Here is a 25,350-nt window from a genome sequence, read left to right as displayed (position 1 = left end):
GTGCCATGGATAGATCCTTTAGAGTTCTGTCTGGCCCTGACTGAAACCCACACTGGATACACAGCCCCACCAAAATGGGAGCCACCAGCCTACAATGTTGGAATGAAATCCTATCTTTCAGCACATCTGTTTAAAAGTAGGATTCCAGAACTCATGAATCAAAAGAAAATCTGAGGACTCTGATGCCAGGCAAATGCAGAAACATGTGTTTTGGCTGATTCATACATTATTTCTACACCAGTTTATGCTTCCTCATTTGACTACTCAGCTCTCAGTGGATTGCAGTTGAATTAAATGGACTTCCTCCATTGAAAAGTATCACACAGGGAATCATACTTTCTCCACACAATGAAAGGATGTGCTGTGGGGCCACACTAGCTAGCCTTGCCAGCTGCCGGAACTATGCACTACATCCTCCCTCCCCTAACAAATGTCTGGTGGACATTCCAGAAAAGGAATTTTCACTTGTACAGCAGTATGTGCATAAGAACCTAAGAAGTGCCCTGATGCTGGATCAGACCAAGGGTCCATCTAGTCTCACATTCTGTTCACACAGTGGCCAACCAGCTGTCAACCAGGGATCCACAAGCAGGACACGGGTGCAACAGCACACTCATGCCCATGTTCCCCAGCCACTGGTGTATACAGGCTTACAGCCTCTGATACTGGAGGTAGCACATAGCCATCAGGACTAGTGGCCATTGATGGGCTTCTCCAGAAATGTATCCAACTCCCTTTTATAGCCATTCAAATTGGTGGCCATCACTGCATCGTGTGGTAGCAAATTCCGTAGTTTTAACTTTGCGCTTTGTGCAAAGACCTACATTCAAGGAAGCAGCCTGTGCAGTCAGGGTATCTCCTTGAGTGTAGGAGCCTTCTGTGTGCATGCAGATCTCATTCTCAAAAAATCTGTTGGAAGTTTGTCAGGGTAGGGGGAAGAGATTAGCTGTTCTGATGGTGTTAGGGTAGCCGTCCACTTATTCCTTGAATGTGCCGAGGGGTTCGTGTGACACCCCCACCCTAAGTGTGGTGTCCAGAGAGAACAACCACTAAGTGTGGTGTCCAGAGAGGACAACATTCCTCCCCAGTAGAATGAGGATATTCAAGCCCTTGAAAAATAATCTAGCCTCGTGATAAAATCAGTTCCCCTCCAACGCATTGTGCCATGCTACCATATACAGGAGCCTCTCCCAGTTTGAGCCCAGGGTACCTCTCTCCCTAAAATTTAGTTAATTAACTAATTAATATTTATATGTTTCCTTATTTGCTAAGAAGTTATCAAGGTAGTGCATAATTGAAACCATAAAAAACAAGAAGATTTAAAACAGTAAAACATTACAATGACTACATAACGTAACAACGACATAAATGCTAAATTTAAAACTGTGTATGCCTACACAGTTTGCAAACAAACATGACCCCTGGATCTCCCGCAGTTGGTCTAAGTGTTATGTAACCAAGGTGGGATCTACACTAATGGTTTAAAATGTTAAGGAAGGCTTGTGATAACTTATTGGGTCACATGACACTATTTTCGTTGTATTTTCCTCCCTTCTTTCATTGTATTTCTTCCATTGTGACATCTAAATAGCGTTGCAAGTGTTCGTATGTGCCATCATAATAGTTGTATCTCACTGACTTTTGAATCCTCGATTGTCAGCCAATCGCTTTCCTGGGGGCGTGGATATTTCCTTTCGGCACCTAAAACTAGTGCACTGTAAGCTCCAAAAGGGCTTGAGGGAGGAAATTTTAAAAATCATAACAAATCAATGGATGACCCAATCTGATTAAAATTTAGTATGCTGAAAGCCCTCCTTAATAGCTATTACTGTGCCAATTTTGAACTCTTTATCTTTAAGACGGACACAGATGTAAGCATTTGTTTAACTTCCGTTAAAAAATCATAAAAAATCAACAAGGTGGTGGGGTGGAAGGTGAAGCCAGGAGATCAGGAAGTGGGTGGAGCAAAGAGACCAGCCACAAAGAAGAAGTACAAGCTACAGTAATAAAACAGTGTGTCCTACTCTAATAAAAAAATACCAGGAAAGCAAAAGGGTAGTAACGTGACATTACTAGAGTGTGCCCCGTGACATTTAAAAATGAAACAAATTAAAACATTTCCAGTGGTAGGAAAAAACATAATAAGCACTAGTGTAGATCCGCCCCAAGTCATGGATAATTATTGCCAAGTCAGACTAATTCAGGAAGGGTTGCAGCTGGTGCACTAAGCATAATTGCGCAAATGCACTCTTTGCCACCTCTGTCACCTGAAAATCCTGGGACAGTGTAGGATCAAGAGCACTCCCAAGCTACAGACCTGATTCTTCAGGAAGAGTGCAAACCCAATTCATGAGTCAGGCTTTCTACTGTCCAATAACACTTCCATCTTGTCTGGATTTAATCTCAGCTGGTTCACCCTCATCAAATCCAGGCAACACCACAGTGGCTTTCCATTCTCAAAATTAGGATGCTATGCCTTCAGAGGAACTTGTTCCTGAATCGCTGCACTGGTCCTAAATGGAAAGAAGCCCTGAATCTCATACTCATGCAAAATGCAGCTGCCTCTGAGAGCAGGTAATCCTGTTACAGATATATTGATTCCAGTCATAGCTGATGCTGATCTGGTGGGTGATGACTGGAAGGATGTAGGGCTAGAGGATCTGAATCTTTCACAGGTTCAGTGGGTAGCCTCCTTTGTGAGTAAATTCTTTGGCTTGAAGAAGCATTTCCAACATTAAGAGTGCAATCCTATGCATGGTTTAGACAGAAAAAAGCCCTACAACTCTCAGCATTCCCCAGCCAGGATTGTGCCCTACATCTTTTTCCAGAGCTCTATCCAGCCTCATACCACCACACCAGTGTGCCCTGAGAATAGCACTGAAATTGGCTAAATTCATCCCTTTCGTCTTTAAATCTGCAGTTTTTAAGCTCTTTAAAATGCATGGCGATGTAGATCCCTGTAAGTACAACCCAGCTGCTTGTTCCCTTACGATTCTTATGTTCTTCGCGGAGGTGCTTCAGCTTCCGAGAGTGTGTGGAAGGAAGCCCTGTACGAAGAGACTCAGCAGGGGACGGAGTGATTCCCATGTAATCACACCCTCGCAAGTGTTACAAAGTGCAATCTAGCACTCAAGTCCCGAAGGGAAATGATTATTTCATGATAACAACACTCCCTGGAGTGGCCTTATGGGTATTATAAAGAGTGTTTGTTGTGGAGAAACGTGCATTTAAAATAAAATAAAAATAGGGGGAAGGGGTAATGCTGGCAGTTAAGAATATTGAACAGCCGCTATAGCTGAGAAGGTAGTTTTAATACAGCTCTTTAGAAATGCTCATTAGCTTGTCTCAGTCCTTTTTTCAGGCAGAAGAGAAAATGACAATTTACGCACAGATACAGAAGCCGTTTTCCAGCACCTGGCATGAAGAAAGGGACAGATCACCACCCCCTGCCTCCAGAGGACAATGTGCCAATTTTGTTGCCACCAACAATTTTGGTACAATCCCCCCCCTCTATTTTCAGTGGACAATGGTGGAGCCCATGGTGAGCACCGACCAGTGGTAAGAGGTGCACACAGAGTACCTGCTACAGGGTTTCAAGTGGCCCATTTCCTAAACCATTTCACAAATTTATATCACAGTGCCAGTGTTCTTAAAGCATTGTCTTCTGTGTTGCGTTTTCAGAAATGAATCACACAAGTTGTCAATAATGCATCATTGAAAAATGGGGCCCAGCTGTTAGCAAGACGAAGAGCAACCTTCGATACCCTTAAGAAGCCATTTGTGGACAATGGAAAGTAGCTGTGCCTCATTCAGGATTGATCACTATGTAAACATCTTCCTCCTCCTTCCCATATATTTAAACTATTGGGGAAACTATATAAAATATTAGTTTATGTTTTTTGCCCAGCAGCTAAGGAATTGGCAACATATTTGTCAAGTCAGACTGTGATACAAAACCTGATTACCGCTTTTACCTGCTAAAAGAAATATGGAGTCCCTCCAAGTCACAGCCAGCAAATGGTGTAGGAAAGGAACAGGGACAGACTAAATTTGGTTCTAACTGGCTATGCATATTCAGTTTTTGCTTTGTCCATTTTGTTGATGAAGTTGAAGCAGGCAGCTGTAAATACTACACCCCAGAATTAGGTTAAAGCTTTTCAACAGTTGAGCACAGTCTAGGGTGGAACAAATGCCAGCAGCCTTGGGTGCCATTTTTCTTGATAGAAAAGTGAGGATCAAATCAAATCAAATGAATGAATGAATAAATAAATAAATAAATAAGGGCCCTGGGGGGGGGGCTTACCACTGCTGACACTGTTCTTTGTTGTTGTTGTTGCTAACTGCTTACATTAAAAATAATAACTATGGCCCTGTGCTCCAGAGAGATGTACGAGATCAATTCTGGGGAAATTAAAGTTGCTTCCAGAGAGAGGGCTCCTAGTGCTAGCAAGTAAAAAGACTTGTACAGCTATTTCAACTTTTCCTTAACAGGCTTTTGTTTTGTTTTGTGGGAAGAAAAGAAATGGAAGAAGTAATGGGAAAACATGGGAGTCCTGGAGGGTTGTGCTGAGCTGGTCCATACAGATTTCCGACTTGCATCTAACATGATGAGCTTGTATGGATCTGAAGTAGAGGTTCCAGTACAAGAGAGAATCCTTTTGGAATGTACAAATAAGAAAAGTTAAAACACAAAACCAAAAAAAGGTTGTAAGTGAAAGAGGTATCACCAGTAATTAAAAATAAGCCAAGGTACCAGATTTACATTTTCATAGATAAGTTTATGTACTGGAGAGAGGGGCTTCAATAGGTACAAGTTTTAAATTGGCTTGGGTAGGCATGAATTACAGGCCAGTATTGGTGTATACAAATGTTTATAAAGTTTTAGTCTATGCTTCGTTCTATTTCAGTAGAGGTAACTTGGATGGTATTTAAAGGCTTTGAGCTGCTTGGTTTGAGTTTGTTATGTATGAAGAAAGGGCAACCAAGGTGCAAAATAATGAAAATAATCAAAAATATGCTCTGCCTGGTTCCCCTGTCTTCTCAGACCTAACTTGATATATACTTTTGTGCATTATGAAGCTATCCCTTATTTTATTAAACTATTGCCTAATAATTATTTGTTGGAGAGCCTTGTGCAAAGTGTCACTAGCTCAATGTGTGCAGTTCTCAATGTGTGCAGGCAAATCAAAATGTTTGAGAAGCATGAATTTAGAAAAAAAAAGTGCTTTGTTTTAATAATTTTTCCTTGCAATTTCTGGGAGGCTTAACTAGATTTTAAAATAACAATTAAGTGGCCCTATCTATTAGGCATGCATGCCAAAGGCATGCATCTCTTTGCACAGAAGAAATGGTTTGTTTGTTCTGTGCCAGCAATATTGCTATAGCAGTTATTACTAGGGCTGCAACATTTAATTGATTCATCAATTAGATTAAGTGCTGAAAGGAACCTTTTGGTGTATTAAAAAGGTGACCTAATTATTGAGGCAGCAGAATTTTTTTATATGTGTTACTTTTTAATTAATTCATTGATTGGTTTAGTTACTTTTATAAGCTGGCTGCCTTCCATCTTGGAACCCAAGGCAGTATACATGGGGTTGCCCCAGGCAGTCTCCAACAATCCCTGCACTGATCAATCCTAGACCTGCTTAGCTTCAGCAAGGTGGCTACATCATGTGCCGTGCCCTAAAATTGCTTTCGGCAAGCACAATCTGTTAACCAAATGGTGTTTACACATGTGTTGTTGCAGCAGGCATAATTTTGGGAGAGGCGTTCCCCTCTGAGAGTGAAAGGAGTTGTGGGGTAGGGGGAATGGATCTCTCCCCTAAATGCTGCCTGCTGCAAAAGACACATGTATCAAGTAGAAAAGAAAGTATGCTTTTGGCTTTCAGAATGATTGTGTTTATTCATCTGCAAATATAGTTGATGAATTGATTCATTAACTAAAATTCATACAGTTAATTTAATCCAGAGGCAGCCTAAGTGATGATGTATGAAACCACCTTGCTAGTATCTGACCATTAGATTACAGTCATTCTCCAGATCACTTGCTGCCTCCTGTAACTGCCCTTGAACCCTTTCTATGAGCTGCAGGCTTTGTGGTCTGTTAATTTTTCGGACCCTTTCCCCAATGCTGGAAACAACTGCTCTGTTGCAGTGCACGCGGCCTGAACCTGCCTACAGGCAGCTTCCGCTTTTACTCGCCCACCCTTTTGAGGGTAGGGTTACTAAACTTGCAGCTGCTTTACCCAGTTTCCTGGATTGAGTCTTGCTGAATTCAATGGGGCTTACTTTTGAATAGACTTATATAAGAGCTGTAAGAACTGTTTTTGTGTGTACCTGATAACAGGATGAATGCATTTACTGACAAGGAAAAGGAAAGGAACCTCTCATGCAAGCACTTGAGTCATTGCTGACTCCTAGAGGGACGCCTGCTTTCGCTGATGTTTTCTTGTCAGACTTTGTAGCGGGGTGGTTTGCCATTGCCTTCCCCAGTCGTGATTTCCTTTCCCCCAGCTAGCTGGGTACTCATTTTACCGACCTCGGAAGGATGGAAGGCTGAGTCGACCTGAGCCGGCTGCCTGAGAACCAGCTTCCGCTGGGATCGAACTCAGGCCGTGGGGAGAGTTTCGGCTGCAGTAACTGCTGCTTACCACTCTGCACCACACTGACAAGACTGTGATGATAAATGTTGAACTGAGAAGAACCTGAAAGCATCAGTGATAGGCAACTTTCTGGGGACCCTGGGCATTCTCTTCTCCCCCCCCCCCCATTTACCCCTCAGTCATTTGGGTCTCTCTTTTCTTGCACCCACTTGCTGGGGTTCTCGCTTTTCTTCCCCCTTTCTCCAGATTTCTTTTCCACTTGCTTCCGTCACCTGTTCTTTCTTCTCGCTGTTGTGGCCAACTGGAATATTTCAGCAAAGGCACCTAAGCCCCGTCTACACACAGTCTTCGGGGCGCCCCGAAACTCCTAGTGTAGCTACCTGGTCAGAAGAGACGGAGGAAGAGGTGACGGCGAAAAGTTCCCAGGGCTCGGCGGCTTCTCTGGTGAGTCCTTGCCGCCGAGCCCAACTCCCCGCCGGCCTCCTCCTGCTGCCGGCGAAAGAGCCACCCGGGTTGGAGAGCTCGGCAGCAAATTCGCTACCACAAGAAGTAGTGATGACCACCAATTGGTTGGATAAATTTTTGGAGAAAAAGGCCATCAATGGCTACTAGTTCTGATGGGAGTAAGTAAGTTTATGTGCACCAGTTGCTGGGGAACATGGATGGGAGGGTGCTGCTGCACCGTGTCCTGCTTTGTTGGTCCCTGGCCAACAGCTGGTTGACCAGTGTGTGAACAGAGTGCTGGACTAGATGGACCCTTGGTCTGATCCAGCAGGGCTCTTCTTATGTTCTTATGTCCAGTTGCAGCAGAACATGTGCTTATTGCATGTCCTGTATCCCTAGGGCAGCCTGGTGCGCTCCCAAAGTTTCAGTCTACAACTCCTAGCATTCTTGACCATTGGCCATGTTGACTGGGGCTGATGGGAGCTGAAATTCAAAACATCTGAAAAGCAGGTTGGAGAAGCCTGCGCTTTGTTACCTGCATTGGCCAGAGGTAACAGAGCTCAGGTTTCCAGACTTGTGTGCAAATATGTGGAAATGATGCTTACAGTTGGCTTTTTTGTATGAGACCAAAGGATTTTAGAACAGTTGCTTTTTTCCTGCTGAAGAAACTTTTTTTTTTAATGGCTAAACTAATCTTACAATTGGGTTACACCATTTCTATATAAATAACATATAATAATCATCGGTTCCAACAGTTATCTTTATTCCCTGGTGTTATTCTGTTCTAGTTGCTGCAAAGGACAATTCCCTGACCAATCTCTTCTCCCCAATTTTTTTTTAAAACACCCTGCTGTGTCCTTTTAAAATTCACAAACACTGTGAGGAAATAAAACCCATTTATCTCCAGATAGCAGCCTTCCACCGTTCCTCATTTTATAGGATTGCCCATTAAATGGCTGATTAGTTCGGTGTCTTTTATAAATATTTCAAGAGTTGCAATCTCTTTCCAAAGGTTTGCAGAGATTTGTGTCCAGCTTCTATTATCCGTAGTACTTCACTTGATTGTTTTTATAGCCGCGCTTCCTATTCGCTTCATTTATCCCAAGCCTAACTTGCATGCGTATGGATTTGCTAAGGTTTTCAAGCCATCTTAAAAATGGCATTCTTGTTGATATGATGTGTATTTGGAGGAGATACTTCATTGTACATAATTACTTTAGGGGTTTTATGCCCTTTGTCATCCCTCCCCTCCACCATATTTCTTGCTCTGCTCCTTCAAATGTTCACATGACATCTGGCACATTGTTTCATCCTATTTTGATTTTCTTTTCTTTCTTTTTTTTAAAAAAGCAATGATAATAAATTATATTTTCCTCTCATGAAAAGGATGCCAGAAGCTGCCAGTAACAACAGAAACAAGAGGCCATAGCTCGGTGGTAGAGCACCTGTTTTGCATTCAGAAAGTCCCAGGTTCAATCCTTAGCATCTCCAGGCAGGCTAGGAAGTAGCTCTGTGTACTGCCTTGGGTCCAAATACAGATCCCGAACTGAAGCAGGCTGATTTGGCCCACCTCAGTCTGAATCTGGAGCAGATCAGACAAGGCCCAAAGTGCTTTGGGCCCCTTTGGCTCGATCCGAGGTGATGGTGAGCCGCTGTCCCCGTCTGCCCATGGGACTTATGTGACCTGTCCCGGAAGCTGCCTGTCCTCAATGAGAGCTGCCATTTTAAGGAAGATGGAGGCTGTTGTTTTCAAGATCTAATGTAAAGGGCCATTTCTGGGGGTTGAGCGAGGGCAGCAGCTTGCCAAATTGGGGATTGGTGTGTGTGTGTGTGAGAGAGAGAGAGCGCGAGAAAGCAGGGAGACAATGGACTCCTGGTCAGCCTCATGCCCCGGAACCCACAACATTTGACCCACTTCAGATGTCTCAATCTCCCTAAGTGGGTCTGACTAGGCACAAAGTGGCCTGAGACAGATCAAGGCCGATTCGGAAGCTCCGAATCAGCTTCCAAAATGGATTGGTGGGTCCCTGCTTAGCCCTACTAGGAAGGAATCCTGGCTGCTGCCAATCAGTGTCAACAATACTGGGCTAGATGGGCCAATCATCTGATTAAGTATAAAGCAGGTTCTTATGTACCTGTGTCCACATTAATTTATAGAATTAACAGAAGTCATGAAAATCTTTGAAAAGCTACTTACTTGATCCACAGTTTGGGAATACCTCCATTTGGACCAACCAAAATGTCACAAAAGACTGTGTTAACTTTTGAGTTTTGTGGAACTCTTCATCAGGGTGGGTAGTAGAAAAAAACAGAGGTTGGAGGAAGAAATCTCCACATTGGGGCTGCCTTTGAAGATGAGCCAGAAACCTGTTGGGGAACAGACAGTCAGAACATATTACAGTAATTCTGTACCAGTGGCATTTCTTGCCAGGGATCAATTCAAAGAGCTGGTTTTGGCCATTAAAGGCCTAAGTGGTTTGGGGCCAGGTTATTTGAAGAAACACCTGCACTCCTATGAACCTGCATATGCCTTAAATATGCTGGTTCATTTAAAATATGCAGTATTAGAGGGTACACCTTTAAGATCAGTTAGATTGGCAGGCACTAGGGAAAGGAGCTTTTTAGCACTGGCCTCTACCTTATGGAATTCCATTCCAAGGCATCTGCGGTTGGCCCTCTCAGTTTTGGCCTTGAAGACACACCTGTTTGGAATGACTTTAAAGGGATGTGTTTTAATGGTCATGTTGTGTTTTACTGGTCATGTTTTATCACTATGGGTCTTGGGATGTTTTATACTGGCTGAATTATATTTCAATGTATTGTTAACTTCTTTAAAAAAAAGTTTAATATATTATTGCATATTTTGTTCTCTGGCTTGGGTAGACTTGTTCTGGAAAGACAGCTTATAAAAATTTAGGTATACGCATACATAAAAAAAATGTTTCAATATCACTAAAAATCTCTTTTTGAATAGGAGTGTGATTTGGCTACAGCGCCTTGGTTGGAGTAGCCTTGTGGAAGAAGTCAATTTGTTTGAGCATCAGTCTCCTGCCCATATATTGAGTATAATAATGACCTGCATACCATGCTTGTCCTAAACAGTAACATGGAAATTTTGTTCCCCACCTGAGCTTGTAACACAGGGATGGGGGAACCTTCGCCCATGGGGGCCTCATGTAAGCCTTCTTCCCCTTCCTGAAGCTTGCGATAAGAGGAATCCCTGCTTTTATCTCTGCTGGAGAGAACAATGAAGCTTCCCCTTAACGTGCTAGTTGCCCTCCCAATTTGGAGGGTGAGCAGCGTGCTAAGTACTTATCCCACCCCATGGCCTCCCCAACTGGGGAAGGCGTGGGAGCTGGCAAAGCCACCAGTGTGCTCCTCCAGTTGTGCTCCTTCAACTGGTTCCTCAGCTGGGAGCCTGGCTGTTCTCTGCACTGGAACATCGGAAGTTGCCTTATACTGAGTCAAACCTTTGGTCTGTGAAACCCAGTATTGTCGTCACTGACTGGCAGCAATACCTCTCCAGGGTTTCAGGCGTGAGATTTTCCTGCCCTACCTGGAGAAGCCAGGGATTGAACATGGGTCCCTCTGCCTGCAAAGCGAGGGCTCTATCACACTGAGCTATGGTCAGGGGAAGCCATCATGCAGAGAATACAGGTCCCTGACCAAGGTGCCAACTGGAGGAACTCCATCCAGCATTTCAGCCAGGGATTGGATGGTTTCAGGGGTTCTGGACCGGCATCTGGAGGAATAACTCCACTACTGATACCATTGGGCCCCTTTTGTAACACAAAATAAGTTAAAAATAATGTTAATGAGAATTACAGTTTTATCCAACGTAGCATGAGCAGCATATTTTGTAAACCACCCAGAGAGCTTCGGCTATGGGGCAGTATATAAATGTAATAAATAAATAAAATACATAAATATGATCTGCACTGTTTGGATCTGTCCTGGGTGTGCACACTCAGAACCAACAGAGGCTCTGTTGTTGTGCTGGTCTCGGACCGTAATAACGTGATTTGATTTGATTTGAACAGAGGCTCTGAAGACGGAGATTAGAGAGAAACAGGACTTTTTTGTGGCAATTTCCCTATCATTCACCACCACAGTGTATTAATCAATGGCAATAGACCCCATTGCTCTTAGTGCGGTCAATGTTTATAGCTTTAACCATCCTAGCAAGGACATAAATACATACATTTCATTACACTTTTGCTGTTATTTGCTCATCATCCACCACTCTGAGATTATCATAAGTCTTGGGTGGAAGCCATTAGGTTTTCAGCTTGTAGCTCCCATTAGTATCAAGCATACTGCGACAAGGTCATAAAAGCTACATACCTCTTAGATTGAGATACAGCTATTAGTTGGTATTGGTCATTTTCTTACCATTGACATAATAGCAAATCACATCTTGGTGATTGTGTGTGTGTATCTAACCTTCTTCCCTTATGATAAAAACCTTCTTCTGTGCTTGAGTTAAAATAATATTTGGCTTTGCGAGTGCAGCAAAGTGTCTTGCCGACAGTGTGACTTATAGATGTTTAGCATGTAAACTCACTGGCGCTTTTGATCAGAATGAGGAAAACCATTTATAGGAACCGCGGCAGCAGCAACGATTTCAAGTTGGACCTTTGATTGACATATACTTCAGCAGGTGCTTCTGAGTGTAGGTTTACTTTGAATAACAGACCATAGAGGTGAACAATCTCTATACTTTGTGAACCGCCCAGAGAGCTTTGGCTATTGGGTAGTATAAAAATGTAATAAATAAATAAATAAATAAATACCATTTTTCTATCTCACCAGTATGGAAATACTGAAAACCGTCCTTTGAGATGGAGTGCTGGGGTGAGGGGAGGAATCTTGAAAGAAAATATAGCAATGTTAACTTGATCTGCGACCATATTGGCACAAGGGGTTTCTTTAGTGAGGGGCAGAGGTTCAGAAAAAGAAGTCATATAGTGATGGTATCGTGATTTGAGAAATGTAATTGTTTGCTTGGCCCAGTTCATGACCTATTTGTCTTAAGACTTATATTTATCTTAAGTGTTTCCTTCCATGATGACTTTTAGTTTAGAGGGGGGTTTGGGGGTATTTTCTCTCTGGAATTGGGCTGCAAATAAGCAATCAAACTCCAAAATCAGAACTGTCTGGAGTCGATGACTACTTGTAGGTTTGGGGGCTTCCGTACACATATGGTGTCTCCTTGGTTGCCTTATTTTCCTATTCACGTAATTGCTTTGTGCACACGTTACTGCCATTAAAGTTGAAGTGGAAGACCTCGTGCACAAGAGAGGTTGTGTGCCCATGTGCATTGGGGTCTTTAGAGAAGGGGCAACATGTGGCCCATGGTTTGCATGTCACCCTTGGCCACTTCCAGAGGGAATCTACACTAGTCAAGTTAGAACGCGTCTTACCGTTTTTAAGTGTGCATTTGGTAGTATTTCACCACATGACGTTCAGTTTGGGATGTTGTATTGTTGTCTGTTCTCCGGTTTTTATTTTGAACTTCTCTGAAATAAATCGTTCTATTTGTTATGATGTGGCCAATTTCATTGTATTAAATGGGTTTCCTGGGGGGATCTACACATCGTCGTGAAGGCACTTGCGTGCGCCTGCAGTACGCCCCGAAACTCATTGTGTAGATCTTGCCCTATCCTGGCCAGAAGAGGCGGAGGAGGAGGAGGAGGAGGAGGAGGCGGCCCCGCATCGCCCCTCGCAGGGACGGGGCGAAAAGTTTCCGGGCTCGGTGGCTTCGCTGGGGAATCCGGCCGCGTCCTTGCCGCCGCCCACCTCCCCGCCGGCCTCCTGCTGCCGGCGAAAGAGCCACCCGGGGCTCTGAAAGGTGCCTTTGATTCCACTTTGAGCAGCCCAATACCCTAGTCATGCATCTGTGTGCAGGGAGGAGAGTGGTGGCTGGCACAGAGCCTCGTGTTTTGAACAGGTTGTGAGAATGATAGCGACTGCAAATATCAGGGAGTCTAGAAACAAGGAAGAAAACCAAGCACACATTTTAAGATAGGGGCTTGTTCTCGTGACTCAGTATTTAGCAGGTGCAGTTTTTATTCCACCCCTGCTGCCTTCCGACCTCACCAGCCTCTGGAAATATCAGAATTCAGTGAGGATCAGTTTGTGGAATAATAATCCTCCTCATCCTCCTCCTCCTCAGTTGCATACCATAGGCTAATCCAAGCTCACTTCAGCCCATGGTAGAATACGCACATGACTGCCTTGCAGGGGCTGACACAGCTGGGAAGATACAACAGGCTGCCTGTGGTTGCCTGAAACTCTCCATAAGCCTTCAGCTGTCTGCTGAAGTGAACTACAGCTTTACAAAGGCTTATGCCAGAACAAAGGTGATAGCCTTAGAGATGCCACAAGGCTCTTCGTGTTTTTTTCACTGGATTTTTATCTCCTATCTCATTCAAAGAGTCCTATAAATGTATAGCTGCCTTGAGTGTTGGTTTTTTTGATAGAAAGGTAGGGTACAAATCAAATCAAATCAATCAATAAATAATAGTATCAGAGCTGCTTCAGGCAAAATCATTTATACAGATAGGAACTTTGGGAGGAAGGCAACAGGAGCTCCATCACATGTGGCAGACCATGGCCAGATCTGCACCAAGCAGAATATTGCACTATGAAAGTGGCATGAAAGCAGTATAAAGAGGCAGGAGCCACACTACAGCTTTATAGCAGTATTGAAATGCACTGACAACTGTTGGGTCCCATTGACACATACCACATACCGCTTTCATACCGCTATATCCTGCTTGGTGCGGCTCCTGCCTTTTATATACCGCTTTCATAGTGCTATATCCTGCATGGTGTAGATCTGGCCCATGAGTCAAAGCAGGAGGCCATAGTGGTTGGTGGGCCTCTGCTGCACGTTTACACTGTGCAAAATAAACATTCCCTCATGTCCTTAAGAAACACTGCCAAAAGTCTTCGTAAAGATGCTGCTCCCTGTAGAATTGGGGATCCCTGCATGATAATAGATATCAAGAAAGACTGTGTGAACCGGTTTTAAAGAACAATTCCCGTTATGTCAGCCGTACTCTCACCTGCCAGACATGTTGTATATTTGTTAAGACCCCTGTTCCAGTCAGGTCTTCTGTGTAGATGCAGAGCTTTTAGGCGTGTGCGTTTTTCTATTTACCTCAAAGGATAGGGAAGTTCTACACACTCTCCCCTCTACCATCAGAAGTGCTGTCTTTTTAGGAAATTATTGGATTGAGGTACTAAAGTGCCCCAATCCAATGATAAATTCAGATTATAATTGAATGTATGCATGATCAGACCGGAGACATTTTACATCAAGGGAGGGGGCCATTTGGTGGTTTATTCAAGACCTCTGAAAGGTTTGCTGTGAGACTGAGTACAAGGATAGCTCTATTTCTCCCCTGAGTGTACAATTTAATTCAAGTCAGTCAATTCGTTGCTGTGTTGGCCTCTTTTGTGGCCCATGTCTATGGCTTTGTGGTACTCTTTGGTCTTGGTGAGTAACGTACTCAAGCCACATGTGCCAAGTGGCTTGAGTCAATGTGCAATACAATATGTAAAATAATCCTTTGATATATTTATTTTCTTGTAGACTTCACACTGTTTTGTCTTTTTCATTAGTTGAGGGTGCTGACATCCTCTGAACTTCTCAGTTTTATCCAGTTAAAAGGGAGATAACTCCTAAATTGGTCCATCATGTTCACGAATACCTCTTTTGCCCTGTTTGCTTTTCATTAAGACACTGAAAATGCAGTGAAAATAAATGAAAATATTCCTTTTGATGTTATCAGGTTTTCTTTCCACTGCCTTCTGCAAATGATTATTTGGAGCTTTAAATAGTATGTAACTGAATGTCATATCAACTTAGGGTTTATCTCTCATCTTGTTTCAGGATATTCCAAAAAGAAGTAGCAAGAGAAGAATTTAATTCAAAAAACTTCTGACTATTCCATTTTACAGCTGTACTACAAACTTATATGATGTTAAGTGGTTTCTTGTTTGATGAATCCCTGACTTGTATAGGATGGTGTGTGGCAGCTTCTGCAATCCTGGCTTCAGAGATAGACATTAAATTAGGGGTACTGAACCTCAGGCCAAATTGTACATGCCTGATGTGTGTGTGTCTCAATATGGTCCTCTGGAATTCCCCAGAAGTTATGCACAGTCCTTTGGCCCAACCACAGTCCATTTGGTGGTTCACTAGCTTTTGCATGGATTTTTCTCCATTCTAAAAGGTTAAAATGGTTCTCCTATAGCTTAATTACAGGCAGTAGAGATTTAAGATAAAATTAAGCTGGTATTTTTGGCCCTGTCCCATTTGCTTTTGGCCCTGCCCAATTTCCCTTCAGCCACTACTGGAATCCCCCCCCCACCCCGAGAGCGCCTCCAAAATTCAATTCAGCTCTCAGGCTAAAAGAGGTTCAACACCCTTGGGTGTTTTTTTATACATTATGACAGAACTCTCAACACCCTTTCCATGTGTCTGTGCTTTTCCATGCAAACTGGAGCTGGAAAGGGGCTTCAAAAACATGGCAGGAACATTGTTCTGATGAAAACGAGGCCTGCAACCATGAGATCAACACCGATTATGGTTCAGCCTTAGATTAGGGTCTGTTTGCACGGATTGGTCTGGAGGGAAACTTCCCATCTATTTTGAGCCTGAAAGTTGTGTCCTATGATGGGTCTACACACCGTATTCTTGGATCAATATTTCACCCCAGGAAAAGGCAAGTTTTATGGGGTGTGTGTTTCTGTCCCCTAGATGTGGGCAGAAATTATGGGTTTTGCTCCTGTGCTCTGCACCTTGGGTAGCTCCTTTAGAGTTCTGATTGGTTCTGACTGAAACCCAGAGTAGATTCACAACTCGGCTGACATTGCATTTAGGTCGTTTTGTTTATCTGTTCTTGTCAATGTTTGAAACATATACAAGACCACGTCCCCTCAGCTCGATGTGTGTAACCAACCACTGCTAAGTGTTTTAAAATGCGGTCTTTTCCAGAACTTGCTTCTCACCGACTCACATTTATTAAACAATTTTAGTTAGATTTGCCTTTTGTGGGGCCTTTGTCCAGGGCCTCCCATGATAACAAAGGCTCACTAAGCTGAAGGATGGCAAAACACTCAAAGCCAGCTCTCCTGCTGGAAGACAATAGAGTCCTTCCCTAGTCACCAGTCTTGCTGTGACACCTGGGAGGCCCACTTTTCCAATATGGTCAAGTATTTATTTGGAGGCAAGGTCACCGAGAGTTCAATTTGACAGAGGCCCTCGTTCCCTGCTCGGAATGGGGCTCCCTGTTGCAAGGTCCTACAGTGGTTCAGTACATAAAGAGGGCTAACTTGTCAAAAGGGTTATTTTAAAAGCCTCTCCACTGATTCTTCCATCTAAAAGCATGGCGAGAACTGTTGTCAAGCAGCCCAATTTGTCACGGAGTGGTGCTGACACACCAGGAACTGTCTCATACCTATTTACCATAAGAATTAAGAAGTACCTCCACTTTCAGCTCAGTCTGTATTCAACTGGAAGATACTTTCTTGGCCTGCAAGATGTACTGTTGTTGCAAATTTTTACGGGGCTATGCAGAGCCTCTAAAGTATTTGCTAAAATAGGCGTTTGGAAGGAGGGTAGGTGTTGTTTCTCAAGTACCAATTAATCTGCAGTGCTTTGTAGGTGTGAGATGTCAGGTTTGATCTCCAGTCCCTCTAGTTTAGTGGTTGGCATCCAGCAACCGTATGGAGGCCTGAGGCCTTTGTCCTAGTTGCAAAAGCCCTCTGCAAGCAATCAGTTTATACCTCTGTCAAGAGTGATCTACCTCTGAGTGTGGAGTAAGGGAGGGGAGGAGAGAGACTGAGAGAGAGAGAGAGAGAGAGAGAGAGAGAGAAGGCTTGGTCCTGCTCACTTTTTGTTCTAGCCTTACCCACCACTGGCTATCTTCCCAGCCACTACTCCCTGACAGATCACTCTATGCGGCTCTAAGGCATAGTTACTGTAAAGACAAAACTGAAGTACTTTGGCCACATAATGAGAAGACAGGATACCCTGGAGAAGAGGCTGATGCTAGGGAAAGTGGAAGGCAAAAGGAAGAGGGGCCGACCAAGGGCAAGATGGATGGATGATATTCTGGAGGTGACAGACTTGACCTTGGGGGAGCTAGGGGTGGCGACAGCTGACAGAAAGCTCTGGCGTGGGCTGGTCCATGAAGTCACGAAGTGTCAGAAGCGACTGAACGCATAAACAACAATACTGATGTGGCAGATATTTTGGGGCATGCCCCTTTCGCCCCGCTCAATGTTGGAATGCAGCCCCTGAGGTTCAACACCCCTTTGGAAAAGCTCCAAATTTCCCTCTTCCACAGCAGCCATTGGGTTTCACATGCAGCATATCTTTCTACCATTAGGAATCAAAATCTTTTCTAACGAAAAAACCTTGTTCTAAAAGTATCGTTCATGTGTGTGTTTCCTTTTGCTTGATCTTGTAAATGCCTTTTCAGAATAAAGTGCAATTTAAAAGTTTGCATCACAGGCATTTGTGTTGCAACGACAAAACTGTTGATTAGCTTCTTTCACTAGGGTGTGCAAGAAACATTTCTCACAAAGGAAACAGAACAGCCAATCTTCAGTCATTTTTGTTGCAAGGAATTTAAATTTAATCAAATCTGTAGGATTAGGATGGCGGGAAGGAAGGAATTATACTGTTCCAATCTCTGTATATCACCTTTTTGTTTGAGAGTGTCTTTTCTTAATTAGTTTGTGTTCCACACAGATCCTCTGCACAAGGGATCGGCCAAAAACAAAATAAAAGAGGGAGTTTAAACTGCTGATGGTTTGCTTTTGTGTGGCTTCCAGGCATTTGAGCAATTTTGCTAACAAGTATCCTGTAACCTATTTCCAAAGGCCACAGGCAGATAATTATATTTGGTTTAATTTACATACTTTCAGTTTATAATCCTAATTAGCTCTTCAACCACTAGTCCCTAGGCGATATGTAGGCCTGCCTACCTCTTGTTTGTGATCCCTAATGTGTGAGAATTCGGGTTTTAATTTAAAGGGGCAGGCCGGGGCAGTGGAGCAACACGAGAACCAAGCGTAAGATTATGCTTTTAGGTCTAGTTTAGGACTTTCTCATTTCACTCCGCAATTCAGTAGGGTGATGGCATGCTGGCTGTAAACCTTGTGTCAGTAAAAAGAAAAGAAAAGAAGCCTTACTGCAGACCGCTCTGCTTATTTCCAGAAACGGTAATTTTCTGCAATTTACAGTGTAATCCTACGCATGGCTACTCAGAAGTAAGTTCCACTGAGTTCACTATTCCCTGATAGTGTGTGTCTTGGATTGCTTAAATGGTACAGTATGATTTTTATTATCCAGCTTCAACTGCATACATGCTTATATAACACAGAGATATTTGATCACACTCTCTCAAATAAATGAGCAGCGTATTACCTTGTACACACACACACACACACACACACACACACACACACACACACACACACTACCACCTTACCTACCCTTCAGAAGTATGCAAACATGCATGTGTGAACACAGAGAAAACTACACATATATACCCACAGTCCTTTCCCCTTCTCCGATTTAGCTTTTCCCAAGACCTACATCAGAAGATATACAACAGGAGGCCAATCTGCGTGTAGGGATGTATTTGTTTCAGTTCATTTTTGATAGAATATATCTAGTTCACATCTGCTGGAACTGAATGCAGACCCCAACACAATTTGTGGTTCTAGTTTATATGCTCCTGAGCTTGCGATGTGATTTGCGGAACAACAACAAAAATGCATATAACTGGGGGAGGGGGGGGAGAGAAATGTGAATATGATGTTCAGTTGGGCAAATGTGCACAAAAATATGCAAATTCTTTCATGCTTTTTTTAAAAGGCAAAAGCAAAGCTTGCCATCTTTTATGGACACAACTTGGAAGGAGATTTGAGTGGAATTTGGAGAAGCTCAAAAAACGTGAGTTTTGCTGATCCTGGCTTCCAGTGCAGTTGGAAGCTACCTTCTGAGTAGGGAGAAACCCCAGAAGAACATTTCACCAATGCTGCTTCCATCTTTCTATGCTGACTTTTGATAGCATTTTGGGCACAGTGTGAAGTGCTAGCCTTGCCCTATAAAGTAGCTTGAGCTCTCCCAACTAAAATACAGCCTCTCAGGGGAGAAGTCCTTCCTGTGCTCAAGTTCCAAATCAATTTTTCAAGTGTGGAAGAAGATTCATATTTAGGTTTATCTCTACTCCCAATTCATGGCATGTTGGGATTTCCTTTGAAATGGGCCCATTGAGCTGTCTGCAGATACTGGGGTGTCCGACTTTCATAAATTCCCCCAAAATCCGGGGATGATGGGATTGGCTTGAAACTTGGCGTCCATGTGGACACATGGGTAAGCTGTCATGGGACCGAAGGTGAGGTTTCTGACATGCAAATTGACATAGTTGTAAAATGGGACTTGATTTGGGGTGTTAAAAGGTTAGAGCACTGCCAAAAATCAGGGGATGATGGGATTGCCTTGAGTCTTGGCGTGCATGTGTATCCCTGGATAAGCTATCATGGTGCCAAGTTTGAGGTTTCTAACGTGCAAATTGACGGAGCTATCGAAAGGGGTGTGAATGGGGTGCCCGATTTTCAAAAATTCCCCCAAAATCAGGGGATGATGAGATTGGCTTGAAACGTGGCATGCGTGTGTATACCTCCATGAGGTGTCATGGTGCCAAACTTGAGGTTTCTAACTTTAACAGAAAAAAAGTTGTATACTTTTTTATCTTTCAATGCAAGCCTATGGGGGAAAAAACGGAGCTCCGATCCGGATCCGGAGCTCCGCAGCGGAGCGGAGCGGACATAGGCGGAGCAGGGGTGGAGCGAAGCGGCCCAATCTGCAAATCGCAGATCTGGAAGAGAAGCGGAGCAGGGGGTCCATGCACACCCCTACTCTTTAGTACTATAGAGTGGCTTTCTGCTGAATGTCAGAGGCTTAATGGCAACTTCACCTTTTTCTTTTTCAGGAACTCCCCAGTGTCTCATTGTCTGTAGGCTGTGCTGGCGATCCAGGGAGTGAAAATGGGCCTTTGGGAAGCTGCCCACCCCTGATTTAGACAGCCATCAGCGTTTATACTGTTCATTCCTATAAATTTCAGTAATCCCAGCAAATAATGCAGCTCAGCCAGATCATTTCAGGCCAGATAAATTCAATAGTGCTCAACCGAACAACGCAATTAGCACAAGGTTTTGTAGTGGAGGTAGTATGGGTAAGGGAGAAAAGAATAACCTCTACGGATATGAAATATAAAACAATAATTTATTTATTTATTTTTAATTCCATTTTACTTGTTAATAACTAGTCATGATTTCATGAGAGCTGCTCTCAATTTCAATACATTCAAATCTACAAAGCAGACAGCTACTACAATGGGCATTTTCAAATTACACAAACGGCCTTGTAAAAACGTTAGACACACATGCACATTCTTTCAAGAGGGCACCGCCTCGGCAAACTTGCTTCAGAATCTTTCAGAGCTGCTGCGTGCAGCGGTTTGCTTCTGCTCTTTCAAGTGATACCTACGTACGTCCTTCAGAAACCACAGAGAGAGAAAATAAAAAGTGTGTAGCTGTTAGCCAGAACCCTAAGGACTTGTGTCCACACTATGTTTAGTGCTTAGGTGACCTTTGTCCCCATACTGCTAGCTTTGGTGGTTGGCTGTCTCTATGGAGGTCTGGGAAATGTGTGGCCTCCAGATGTTTGGGTTACAACTCCCATTGACGTAGCCAGGATAGCTAATGGTGAGAGATAGCTAATGGTGAGGGGTTGGACTCGATGGCCTTGTAGGCCCATTCCAACTCTGCTATTCTATGATTCTATGATGAGATTTGCAGGCCAAAACATCCAGAGGGCCACAAGTGGTCTACACTCCCTCCCCCACCCCCAATTCTATAGCTTGTAGACCTTATCTCAGTGACCTACCTGTGGCTACTGTTTTGAACTAGGGTTGTAGCCATCTAGGCATTTGCAGCAGTCACACAGAGATTTTCAAACCCACCAAACCAAACAGCCCACCCAAAGTGTATTGCGTTTGCTTGGCAACCCCACTGTTTTTCATTGTCCCAATCAGACATCCAAACCAGAATGTTTGGGTCACCATATAAGGTTGATCGATGGGCTGCATTTTCAGCTTGGTTGGTCACACTTGGGGCAGGCATCTTGTACCGGAAGACGAAACAGTATGTCCGGACAACCCCAAAGACACAGCCCAGTTTGATAAAAGGTTCATGTTACTGCAAAATGATTCTATCAAGAGTTTGGTAGTTCAGCTTACATATTGATAAAATGGCAAGTTGTGCAGAAAAAGGGCACAGTAGCAAAGATATATTGCAAAATATTGTTTTGTTAAAAATACATATTTGAAGTTGTCTTCGTGTTTCTGCATGTGTAACCTTTTTTTAAATATGAATATAGTTTAAAAAGATATTACCTGTGTAAGTATGATTAATATGCTTTTCCTGTTATTTAAAACACTTTATGAAAAAGGGTAACAAGTTACAAAAAAAAAAGGTACTATTGGTATTCCAAATAAGCTCTGTCTGTTCAGTATTGCCTTTAAAGATTTTGGGTGAATGACTGTTTCTCTCCTCTTTGAGAACGTTTGCACCCAGAGTTTGGCATTTGAATTATAAAGTCGATAGAGGTGTCTTATATACAAAAAAAAAAAAAAAGAGGGGAAAGTGTTGCCACATTTAACGAGGCAGGAATCTCTACCCCAACGGTAGGGTTTTATGTACATAGCTTTGGCACAGCGAGATTATACTGTAGTCACCGACAGGAAGGAGTTGTAAACTTTTGTGCCGTCCGGTGACTTCGTGCCATGGGTTAGGAGTTCTTGGATTGTCATCCAGTTGTCAAATATCTTTTTATTCCTTTTCTTCATCATTTTTTTGTGGCTTAGTTCTATGATATTCATTTCCTTCTTTTCCTCGGCCCCTTGCTGTTCCTTTAAACATTCCAACCTGCTCTGCATCATAAACTCACGCCGCTTTCTCTGCTCCTTGGCTTTCACTACATGCTGCTTCCGCTCCTCCTTACTCCAGTAACGGCCCATCTTCAGTTCGCTTATGGCATCGTCATCTGTGGTCATGCCACTGCGCTCTTCCTTGATCTTGATGGCACGCTCTCTCAGCAACCGGTCCCTTACCGGTCTCTTAGTAATGTAGCGGGTCCCGTCACTCCTGACCTTGACTTTCCATTCCATCCTGGGTTCACTCTGGTTGGAGGAGTTCAAGTCTTTGCACATGCTCACCAAGCTCATTTGGCTCTGCGCATATTCCACTGCAGACTTCTGTTGTATCAACTGCATGTAGCTCTGGTAGTGTTGGGCGTGGGCAGGAATGTGGGCATGCTTATAGGGAGAGTGCTGGTACGAAGACAAGTAGGAGCCCCCTGGTTTGGGGGCTTGAGCCGGGCTTTTGCTTCCGTCGTTGGCTTTCCTCTCTTTGATCTCCAGCTGCTTGCTGAGGTCGGCATCTTTGGGGTGGTGTTTAGCTGTGCTGGATTCGTGACTTTCTGGGCTGGACAGCAAGGTTTTCTGAGCACCTTCTGCCCCGTCGCTGCCTTGCAAATTGAGGCCTTCTGCTGTCCTGCATAGAGAGTTGTTGGGGGAGATCTCCAGTGTGAGAGGTGTGCTTCGGCAACTCTCGCCAGTGTTGTAGGCGCTGGAGCTGTCCTTGTCCGATTTCTCAGGGAGTTCAGTGATATCCGAGAGCTCGTGCCGGCGGACATCGATGCTTGTGTTGTAGTTGCGGAAGCCGCTGTTGTGCAGCATCCATGGCTCTCGGTACTGATCTTTCAGCTGCTGCATCTTGTGGGCCCTCACGATGTTGAGACACTCCAGCTCAATGTTGCGCAGCTCCTCGTTCAGCATCTCCAGCTCCCTGTCCACGCTTTCGTGGTCGCTTTTACTCATATCCAGAGTACTGTTGTGGTAATACAGGCTGTACGGGTTGGTGGACTTCACCTGGCATTTCAGTTCCAGCAGCTCGCGAAACCTCTCGCACTCGTCCACTGGGATGCCGAGGAAGTCGGCGTCAGTGCAGTCGGCGGAAATGAACGACTCGTTGCTGAACTGCATGTCGCCGCTGCCCAGCGTGTCGTGGCTATACGTCAGCTTCTTCTGGCTCCCCAGGGTGTTTGAGGCAGTCGTGTGATCGTCGGCGTTGTTCTCTTGCTCTGAGCTTTCATCATTTCGAGTGCTTTCATCCGTACGGCCCACGCCACTGTCTTTCTCGTGCTGGTTTGATAAAATGGTTGCAGTATCTGTGGTGCCTCCATCCTCTTCATTTTTCTTCTTCTAAAGAAAAAAAAAGGCATTGAGAAAAGGTATACCCATTAAGAAAGAATGGGAAGGTTCATACACTGGGAAATGAAAGCTCCTACTTTTGGTGTATGTGAAGGTGTCACCATTGTCTTCTTTGATGAGGACATCTGCCCAGGGACAGGCTTTCCCCATCTTGTCTCTCCTGGGACATTGCTGCCAAGCCAGGAGGGATGAAGGTGCCCTTTCTCGACTCAGGACAGGGTCCTTAGTGAGAGGAGGGTCTTTCTATTGCTGGTAGGTGGGGCTGCCTCTTGTGGTTATTTCATTTTATCAAGCTGTGAGCTTTCTGTGGCTGAGTTACGGTATTGCTAATAGTAACTGTTTAGAGAATTGCTTGATGTGAGTATGGCATTGGTACTGGATATTGTTAACTGAGCTACTGGTATGTCTTACAATCATTTAAACTGTTGATATCTAATAAATGAATTGTAATGGAGTTATTTATGTTATATTGTAATACGTTATAATTATGATTATTGTATTTGCTTGTACCATGAACTGCTTTGAGCACAATGTATTTGTCGAATACATTGACAAATACATTGCATGCACGGTACGCAAATACACTGACTGTGACTATGACTTGACTAAAATGTAAATAAAAAGAACAGGCAACTTCTATAAATGGAATGGACATGATCCATTAAGAACACCTCATATAGGACATTGATATGGGGTTTCTACATGGGACTACGTTAGTACGACTTGTGTTTGTTTATTTTACTGTATTTAGATTCTGCCTGATAATGACAATTCTCTGTGCAGCTAACAGTAAAAATAAATATGTTTAGTTTTTCTGATTAAGGAACAGCAATTCCCATTTTGGTAAGATCTGCACAGTCTATTGAGATGATGACATACTATTGGATAGATTCTTCTCCCAGGCATTTAACAGCATATGCTGAGTTTGTTTGTTTTTAACTGACCCCAGAATAGCTGTTTTCATAAGGATCCTGCTGTGTTTATGTTTATGTTTTTAAACTTTGTATATTTGTTTTTAATGTTTAGGGTTTTTAACATTTGTAAACTGCCCAGAGAGCTTCGGCTATGGGGCAGTATATAAATGCAATAAATAAATTATAGAGTTACATTTTTTAAGTATTCAGAAACTATTCTTGGGGCCATTATTAAAAAAGAAATCTAGAAAAATTATTCAATGTGTAGAATATATACAGGAATCCTCACAGTGACACTGGCATACTAATATCTTTCTGCAGCTGATGAGCATTGGGATCAGGGGACCTTAATTCAAAGCCCAGTGAAGGAATCAAGCCCAGTGGATGCTCTGATGTAGTTATCATGTGTCACACAATAAGGGGGTAGTTATGGAGGTGGGGGGTGGGGGGAGAAGAGACTTGATGATACAGTGTAACTTTTCGGAATAGATGGAGAAAATATTGATTGTGCAGGGTTGGGGATTCTCTTAAGAAAAGGGATTCAGTGGCAAAATTCTATATTATTAGTCTGCAAAGACAGGATGTTCTCTTAACAGAAATACTTATGCAGAGACAAATGAGTAATTATTATAGGACGCTCCCAAGAAGGGTGGGAAATGTTTAATGTAGTTCTTAGGTAAAACTCAGGAAATAGCATGACTGTATAAAAACAACTTTTTATTCTACATGATAAAGCCTGCAGTGAGTGCTGTTGTTTTTTCAGTTGCATGCAACTGCTGTATCAGAATATCAAGGGAGAACTGTCAAGAAAGCATTTGGCCCAGCTAAGTACAGTGGCATTTACCTGCTGAAGCATGCTGGCAGTAAACTGCATTGCTTGATGGTGCTGTTCCTCCAACATGTCCATGTGCAAATCATCTAGAAAATCATTTCTGTCATCGTCCATCCATCCTTCGTCCAGCTACAAGGATAGGGAATACAAAATAGATACATTAAACATTGTTATGGGGATTCAACTCATTCAACGAA

The 25,350-nt window shown here is 43.4% G+C and overlaps 1 protein-coding gene across 2 annotated transcripts in view; it reads right to left on the bottom strand.

The window, feature by feature from the left end:
- Positions 1 to 20,901: 20,901 nt before the first annotated feature.
- PDZRN3 (PDZ domain containing ring finger 3) overlaps positions 20,902 to 25,350 on the bottom strand; it is a 213,812-nt gene continuing 209,363 nt past the window's right edge. Inside the window, exons 9-10 of one of the 2 annotated variants that reach the window (XM_063121875.1) lie at positions 25,166 to 25,282; positions 20,902 to 23,398 (exon numbers count right to left, since the gene is read on the bottom strand). In XM_063121875.1, the coding sequence (XP_062977945.1) occupies positions 21,857 to 23,398; positions 25,166 to 25,282 (1,659 nt within the window). In that variant the 3' untranslated portion in view covers positions 20,902 to 21,856. The remainder of the gene's footprint in view (positions 23,399 to 25,165; positions 25,283 to 25,350) is intronic. The other variant, XM_063121876.1, reaches the window with a different exon arrangement.

This window comes from Elgaria multicarinata, chromosome 3 (genome assembly GCF_023053635.1).
Source record: "Elgaria multicarinata webbii isolate HBS135686 ecotype San Diego chromosome 3, rElgMul1.1.pri, whole genome shotgun sequence".
In the NCBI taxonomy this organism is placed as follows: Eukaryota; Metazoa; Chordata; class Lepidosauria; order Squamata; family Anguidae; genus Elgaria; species Elgaria multicarinata.
Note: the sequence above shows the minus strand (reverse complement) of the source record. Positions and strands in the feature narration are given on the sequence as shown.